The sequence below is a fragment of the Ostrea edulis genome, chromosome 10, assembly GCF_947568905.1.
Source record: "Ostrea edulis chromosome 10, xbOstEdul1.1, whole genome shotgun sequence".
NCBI classification, from domain to species: Eukaryota; Metazoa; Mollusca; class Bivalvia; order Ostreida; family Ostreidae; genus Ostrea; species Ostrea edulis.
In genome coordinates, this window is record NC_079173.1 from 31,076,353 (window position 1) to 31,085,693 (window position 9,341).

General features: G+C 36.4%; 1 protein-coding gene across 2 annotated transcripts in view; it reads left to right on the forward strand.

Moving 5' to 3' along the window:
- LOC125665778 (mediator of RNA polymerase II transcription subunit 1-like) overlaps positions 1–9,341 on the forward strand; it is a 45,295-nt gene that overhangs the window by 5,082 nt on the left and 30,872 nt on the right. For both annotated transcript variants that reach the window (XM_048898635.2, XM_048898636.2), the window contains 2 exons: positions 564–682; positions 6,845–6,923. In XM_048898635.2, coding sequence (XP_048754592.2) covers positions 564–682; positions 6,845–6,923 — 198 coding nt within the window. The remainder of the gene's footprint in view (positions 1–563; positions 683–6,844; positions 6,924–9,341) is intronic.

Below are 9,341 nucleotides of genomic sequence, written 5' to 3' on the forward strand. Positions count from 1 at the left end.
TTACAGGTATCTTGCTTGTATTTACAGGTATCTTGCTTGTATTTACAGGTTTACAGGTATCTTGCTTGTGTTTACAGGTATCTTGCTTGTATTTACAGGTATCTTGCTTGTATTTACAGGTTTACAGGTATCTTGCTTGTATTTACAGGTTATTTACAGGTGTACAGGTATCTTGCTTGTATTTACAGGTATCTTGCTTGTATTTACAGGTATCTTGCTTGTATTTACAGGTTTACAGGTATCTTGCTTGTATTTACAGGTATCTTGCTTGTGTTTACAGGTATCTTGCTTGTATTTACAGGTATCTTGCTTGTATTTACAGGTTTACAGGTATCTTGCTTGTATTTACAGGTATCTTGCTTGTATTTACAGTTATCTTGCTTGTATTTACAGGTATCTTGCTTGTATTTACAGGTTTACAGGTATCTTGTGTAGATTTACAGCTGTTGTGTGTATTTTACATTTGTCTTGTCTAATTCATAGGTGTTTTGTGTAATTGTCTTGTTTGTATTTACGTAGGTATGTCTTGTCTATATTTACATGTGTCTTGTATATATTTACAGGTGTCTTAAGCAGCAAACAAAATGAACTCCAAAAGAAAATGGAAAAATTGCATAGATGCTATATGAAAGGGAAGGAATGGAAAGAGAGTATCAAGGTTGTTCAGCAGAGCTTGTCACGGGTAAGTGGACTCCTCAAATCAAAGCTTTTAGTTTCAGCCTAATTAATGCCTCGTTCACACGAAGAATTTAATTCGCATTAAACGTAAGTTAATGCAAATTAAATCTAAACCGCATTCTCACGGAGATTTTAATGCGCATTAGTTTACTTCGAATTAAAATTGACATCGCGATTTAATGCGAATTAAATTTACTTCGCATTAGCTCCGTGTGAACGCTAAGCGAAGCTAATTCGCATTAAATGTACACGCATGCGTAATGGCAAATTTGGGTGACATGCATCATACCCATGGTCAGCTATATATATTAATGTCAGTTTTGTACGAAAAACTAAGCAAAAGGATAATAATCACTAAAACATGTACAAACAGCATGTCATTAGATAATGTCAGACGTAGATCTGTGCTCTGCATAGGCATACTGAGTAATACATGTGGAAGGAATTGTTTTTAAATACGACAAAAATGTTTTGAAATAGTGATAATATGATTTTCTTTTTTACATTTCTTAAAACAAATATGCCGCTCATTGTTAATTTTTTATACCATATGACATCATAGTAGACATATAACACGTATTAGTAATTAAAAATTACGTCATAACAGTAGTCAGCGGAATGGTGAAAAAGACGTTCCTAAATTGAAACAATATATTGTCAAGATTGAAAGCTGGTCGTCAGAGAAAATAACAAGTAATTTCTTGGGAACATATAAATAAACACGACAAAAGTCCTTATGTGTAGATCAGCATGTAAATTGTAAACATGTAGTATACTACATGTATATAGCGTTTTGAACAAAGAATTCTGTATCTACACAATATTCAATCAAATATCTATAAAAATAATTTTCAATAACATAGTCTATTCTTTAATTTATTTCGCGCACCCTTTAATAGAGATGCATACGTATTTAATGCGCATTAGTTTACTTCGCATTAAATATTACCGCCGTGTGAACGCTATTTAATTCGAATTAATTTAATGTGCATTATTTTACTTCGCATCAAATTTGATGCGAAGTAAAATTTAATGCGCATCCGTGTGAACAAGGCATAAAAGCAGCTTTCTGAGAGTATTGCATAAACAGTACTGCACATCTGTTGTCTTACATCACTGGTAACCCATGGTTGATCTTGCTATATCTCTTACATCCTGTGGAACATGACACAAAAAATTCGCTCGGAGGTGTGTCTGAATTGTGCGTTCTGATTGCTTTAGCAACACCAACCGTGGGTTACCAACGATGTATGACAACTGATGTGCAGTATATTTTTAGTAAACAACACTATAAGATTAAGTTTGGATTTATTATCGCCCTCCTTTCCGATAATGAAATTGATAATGTTCTGATTACATGCATTAGTTTTTGCATCTACCAATTCCCGATGTTGATTTGTTTACACTGAAAATGTCGCTATTTCATTTTTATATTTGAGAAAAATTAAATGCTTGATTTTGATGTCCATAAAGCTCTCTACCTCAATTATGAAATTCAAGGCTTCTGGGATCTGGTTCAGACCCTAGGACGGGGCCAATATGGCCATACAGTGAAAATGTATTAGATCTTAGAAAATCTTCTTCTGTACTGCCATATATATTTGAGAAAAACTGAATGCAAAATTATGATGTCCATGAATCTCTCTACCTGAATTGTGAAATTCATGGCTCTTCTGCAGGGCCAATATGGCCACATAATAAAATGTATAGATATGTGAAGTCATAAGTGTTGTATGTCATGTGCCATGAGGTCCTAATTTAGAATGAATAAAGAATTCTATTCTATTGTAAGAATTAATTTTTTCTTCTCTACTTTCAAAGTGATGCGAGATATTTTTGATGCATAATTATGATGTCCGTAATGTCCTCTTCTTAAAATGTGAAATTCAAGGGTCAGGTGTGTTTTAGCTTACCTGAGCCAAAGGCTCAAGTGAGTTTTTTTTTATCAAAACTTTCCGTTGTCCGTCGTTGTTGTCGTCGTAAACTATTCACATTTTCATTCTCTTCTCCAGAACCACTGGGCCAATTTCAACCAAACTTGGCAAAAACCATCCTTGGGTGAAGGGGATTCAAGTTTGTTGAAATGAAGGGCCGTGCCCCCTTTAAAGGGGAGATAATCACAAAAATGTAAAATTAGAGTGGGGTCATTTAAAAATCTTCTTCTCAAGAACCACTGGGCCAGAAAAGCTGAAATTTACATGAAAGCTTCCTAATACAATGCAGATTCAAGTTTGTTAAAATCATGACCCCTTAGGGTATGTTTGGGCCACAACAGGGGATCAAATTTAGACATGCGAATATATGAAGAAATTCTTTGAAAATCTTCTTCTCAAGAACCCTGGACCAGAAGAATGGAGATTTATCTGAAAGCTTCCTGATATAGAGTAGATTGAATTTTGTTCAGATCATGGCCTCTGGGGGTAGGATGGGGCCAAATTAAGGGATCAAAGTTATCCGTGCTGATAAATATGAAAATCTTCAATAGGGGATCAGAGTTTTACATGTGAATGTATAGGGAAAATCTTTAAAAATATTCTACTTAAGAACCACCTGGCTACAAGAGTGGAGATTTGAATTAAAGTTTCCTGGTATATAGTAGATTGAATTTTGTTCAGATCATGGCCTCTGGGGGTAGGATGGGGCCAAATTAAGGGATCAAAGTTATCCGTGCTGATAAATATGAAAATCTTCAATAGGGGATCAGAGTTTTACATGTGAATGTATAGGGAAAATCTTTAAAAATTTTCTACTTAAGAACCACCTGGCTACAAGAGTGGAGATTTGAATTAAAGTTTCCTGGTATATAGTAGATTGAATTTTGTTCAGATCATGTCCCCTGAGGCAGGGGTCGAAATTTAACTTTTTCTACCACAGGCTAATATTAGCCTGTGGATATAAAATCCACAGGCTAAAATGAAAGCCTACCAGCTAAAATAAAAATAATGAAGCAACGCTCTTTCTTCATATGTTCTATAAAATCAATTATTTTTCCCATGATAACTGAGCATAGTGGGTCAACAGACAACATTTGGACAAGTCACTAATGCTAGTCATATGTTGCAATGTCAAAGTCTATTGACCATCACACCTTTAATGCACAACCTGTTTACCACAGGTCTAGATCCAAAGTCTTCCAATTTCATGCCACATCAGGGTTGTCACTAGGGATTTTTCAAAGCGAATCCCAGACTCATGGTTTATAAGCAGCATGAGTCCCATGAACTTTTTTGATAAATTATAGTCTACGCGGTCAGCAGTGCACTCTCGTGTCATCACTATAAGCCGACCTCAATACGACAACAAATTAATGTAGATTGGACATGTTGGGGTGATTAATAAATTTAATTTTATTATCCCTATAAGTGAACATGACTCGTGGCACATGTCTATTTTTCATCGAAATGCGATGTCCGACCTTTAAAGCATTTATTTGACTCTGAATTGCTTTAAAAATATAAAAGAAAAATGCGGATAGAAACGGTTGTTGAAATCTGTCGTTCATGTAAGCGTTTGAATGATTCTTAGTGCAAGTTTTTTAAAACGGATACGATATGATCTTGGTTTGTAAATCACCACCCGCTAAGATTTTCGGGTGTCCACAATTTTTACTTGCCATATTTCAAATGCATTTTGCAAGTATTTCTTGCTAATTTCGAGTCCTGCGAGGGTAAAGTGGGGCCACAGTAAGGGATCAAAGTTTAACACGCTGATATATAGGAATAGCTTCTTCTCCAGAACCATTGGGTCAATTTCAGTCAAACTTAATACAAATCATCCTTAGGTAAAGGTGATTCAAGTTTGTTCAAATGGAGGGCCATGTCCCCTTTAAAGGGGAGATAATCGCAAAAATAGGGTGCGGCCATTTAAAATTCTTCTTCTTGAGAACCGCTGGGCCAGAAAAGCTGAAATTTACATGAAAGCTTCCTGACAAAGTGGAAATTTAAATTGTAAAAATCATGATCCCAAGGGTTAGGGTGGGGCCACAATAGAGGATCAAAGTTTTACGTGTAAAGGGAACCAAACTAAATAGCACAAAGCATCTTGAGAGGAAATTTGTTAATGTGAAAAGCCATACCCGTCTACAAGGGCATATGATATTTGATGAATTTGTAGGTGTTACTTTTGAAAATTTTTTACTGAACCAAGCTGCTTTTGTAATGATAGTTTTGATCAAGCTTGTTTATTGCCAGGAACTGCTGCTTAGGTGAGTGGTGTGGCCCATGGGCCTCTTGTTTTTTGGGGGGAGTTGGGAGGATGTATGTCAAAATGATTTATATGTTTCAAACGTCCATTTTTCCTTCTTCTGTACATAAATAGGAATTCTGTACATGTTTTGAAAGATCATAAACATGTGTACAAAGGACTCCATAATGAGACTTAAAATGCAAATATGAGACTCCATGTATGGGCTATGATACTCAGGTGACTGTTAAGGCCCGTGGGCCTCTTGTTTTGTTTCTGCGCTCGCAATCATTTTTATTTTAAAACAATTGTTGAACACATCTATTGCATTAGAAAATTTTGAAGAAGAAAAAAATGTGGTTGGATTAAGTTATACACTCTATAGTCTTTTAATTAAGACAATTTCATTTTGCAATATTACCCAAGAAAAAGTTTTTGGCAGAATGCTTAGTGTGAAAGTTGTTGGTGATATGTAATAGGAAGACTAGACATTATGAACATGATGAAGTACTAGAATTTACTGGTCTCCATGAGCATGATGAGTGATCTGAAGTGGGACAGTATATTACAGATGTACATTGATTGATGGTATTACTAACGTCATTGATTTGTATAATTCTTCTATTATTGTAAGTTAGTAGGAGGTACCTGTACAGCCTGAGGTCAGCGATACAGTCTGAGAGGTCATTACTGGGCTGTCAAAAGATTAATTCACGGTCTACTGAATGAGATCTGCATATTGAAGACATTTTGTTCAGTGATAAATGAAATATTATTGAGAAAGCTGCAAACTCTCGGGTTCATCGTACTAGTAAGGGGAAATGGTCACTTAATAGAGCATCCAAACATGACGTCAGCTCAGACAACCATTTTCATGTCTGCTTTCTAGTTATGAACAGTTTTCAGTTAAAACTGGGTTACCAGTTGGTATGCTGCAAGGCTACAAACTTTTCAAACATGTAAATAAATAAAAATTTATGTCATAGAATGACCTTCACATGAATGTTGCCCACATGTACTGTGCAGGATTGGAAAATCAATGAAATTGTGAGCCAATCCTGATTTTCAGTTTAGTCATAGTTCTCATTTTACATGACAGAATTTACTAATGCTGTAACAGTATTCATTCTATTTTGCCCTATAAGTGACCCCTGGACTTTTTCCAGTTTTCAAAAATGCATGAAGATCCCTCATTTAAGGTGGCTCACTACACCCTGAAATAGTTTCTCAAATCAGTACGAATTGATTTAATCATAAGAGATATGATGATATATAATAAGTATATATGTTAAAAAGGTAGAAAATATGCAAAATTGATAAAAACATGATTTTCAAAAAAATGATTTCAACACATATGAACAAAAGACTCTGGCGGATTTGAACTCGAGACCTGGGGTTCATCAGCCCAATGCTTTAACCACTGAGCTATGATGATAGACAAACAAATCGATCGATTCAAATAATTTCACAAAACATTTAAATCGCCATTTTGTGATTTAGTGTAGTGAGCTACAGTACAGTACGACTTACCTTATATTGGTAATAACTACTATATCTTTGTGTATTTACTATGTTATTGTTTTGACGGGGTTTGAAATAATAAATCAATGAATAAGACCTGATTGGATCATATTATTGAAAACGAAAGTATAATAACTCATTTAGAATTTAATATCTAGTTAAACATTTCTCAAAGTCAAAATTTCACTGGAAATATTTCAAAACAAAGTTCTAAGTAAGCACCCCTTCCCAATTTTCTAAGTGCCCGGGGCTCTCAATAGGATGAATATGGTAAAAGCTTATTTATGACAATTGTAGTACACTGGCTGTAAGAATTACTTCTGGACCCTCCTATGAATCATCTTTCTGGTCTCCCTGAGAAATAGGCTGTCTCAGGCGATCGGGTGGGCTGTGATTTCCCACCATTTATTGTGTTATGCAATATTTTAAATTTTTTATTGAATCTCACATGCATTTGTTGCAGGATAAGAAAATGATGATGGAAGATAAAGAATCTGGCACGATAAGGTCGTGTGTGGACAGACTGCAGAGCTGTGTTAAAGGTTTGTCAGTTAACAGTCTAGTAACATGTGTACAAGGAAGTTGGTCATTGATGATTTTATGTACGATATAACCTACACAAAGTCCGTATATGGATTCCATAGAATAGAGTATATATCCTATATATTCTGGACTATATATAATCTAGAAATTAGTACAGAAAAATCTACATAACTATTAAGTAGTAGTATGATAGATTAATTGGTTGTATATTATTTGATGTCCCTCTAGAGAATCTTTCACTCATATGGAGACATCACCAATGCCGGTGAAGGGCTGCAAAATTTAGGCCTATGCCCAGTTCTTATGGCCCTTGAGCAGGGAGGGATCTTTATTGTGCCACACCTGCTGTGACACGGGGCCTAGGTTTTGCTATCTCATCCGAAAGACCACCCCATTATTTACCTCTCACGACAAGCAAGGGGTACTGAAGACCTATTCTAACCCAAATCCCATGGGATTAGTAGTATGATAAAAATATCCCTAAGCCGATTGAGTATACTCGACTAGTTTCTACTTCTGTTTCTATTTACTCCAGAAGAAGTAAAGAGACTATTCGAGTATACTCAATGTGCATTACACATTGTGCACACAATGGTTTCCAGGCTCTAAAGCGTTATCCTTTCCACCTACAGTCACCATATCATACATGTGGACTACCCATGGGACGAAGATGTTCCCTATTGAATTTGGGGTCAAAAGGTCAAGCGCACTGGACATCAAAGTAGCAATATGGTGTCCGGGCTCTAAAGCGTTATCCTTTCCACCTAGTCACCATATCATACATATGGACTACCCATGGGACGAAGATGTTCCCTATCAATTTTAAGGTCAAAAAGTCAAAGGTCAAGCACACTCCTAGAGAAGAGACTACCCAAAGTTTTACATCCCGTGTGGATCCGGGTTGGAATAGGTCCTCAGTACCTCCTTGCTTGTCGTAAGAGGTGACTAAATGGGGCGGTCCTTCGGATGAGACCACAAAAACCGAGGTCCCATGTCACAGCAGGTGTGGCACGAGAAAGATCCCTCCGTGCTCAATGGCCATAAGCGCCGAGCATAGGCCTAGATTTTTCAGCCCTTCGCCGGCAGTGGTGAAGTCTCCATATGAATGAAATATTTTCGAGAGGGACGTTAAACAATATTCAGTCAATCAATCTTTCTTTTTTACACTCAAGAAAGAGGTCATTTATACCTATTAACAACACCCTTTTGGAGATTGGGGTATGCAGGAGGGATTCTTAGTGAGCATTGCTCACAGTACCTCTTGTTTTATCTGTTTGAACCAGAATTACTTGATTCAAATCGATGTTTACTAAAAACCGTCACGAGATCATTTCAAGTGACAGTCACATGTTCATTTCAAACTTTCGAATCATCGGTGGTCTTATCTGTGTAAAGCTGTGTATTTTTGTTACAACAGTACTGTGCCATAATTTTGATAAAAATATGAATATCATTTTCTTCTTAGGGCTGTTCCAGAAATGATCAAATGGGGGGGGGGGGGGGGGGGGGGGGCAAACAAAATTTTTTTGTATGGGTGGTCATATTTTTTCATATTTTAATTGGTCCGTGGTTGGACTGTTAAAAAAATATTTATTATGGGTAGTGGGTAGTTTCTATTGTTTTATTTTGTGCCACGTGGGTGTTGAGTTTTCAGAATATTTTTATTGTCGCTCTTGTTGTGTTGGTTACAAAATGTCGGAGGGAAAATTGAAAACGTGCTTTCGAAATTGGAAATCGGAAGTAACATAGAACTATTCGAGTTGTCGCTCTTTGCAGCGCATAACTTTCCATTACGGCACTCTTCAAATTAGAGGCACGTTTAGTAGGGTCCCTTTGGACGTGATGGCGGCGAACTCTGTTCTGTAGATTATTACAGTTTACAGTGCATCGATTTTGGGAATATTTTGAAACCAATAGGTATTCCGTTTTCTAATAAAAATAGGCAAACCTTAGTTGATTTATACGAGGGTACCGATGCGTTATATTTATCAGTCGGTGTGATGGTGATATAGAGGCCTCCGGGCGCGGGCTCCATTAGAAGACGAACGATTCGTGGAAAAACATATCCATATCCATTTCATGATAATAGCATCGTTTGGACTCCCAATCTTTCCAACATTCCCGCCATAGATGCCTTTGATTGTTGATGTGACATTGTTTCTTCAGAACTACTGTGATACAATGTCGCATAAGCATTACCCGCGTCATTGACTAGAATGTTTGTCCCGAAAACCTCGCGAGATTTGTACCGTTTCATTTTTAAAAATATTTTTGTGGTGGGTCTGGTTATTTTTTTTTTTTTTATTAGATGGGTCATTGTAAAATGAGTTTATTAATTTGATGGGTCATGGGGGTAATTTTTTATTTTTTTTTATGGGTGCTTGACTGCTTGGTATATACAAAAGGGTGCCTCCCGA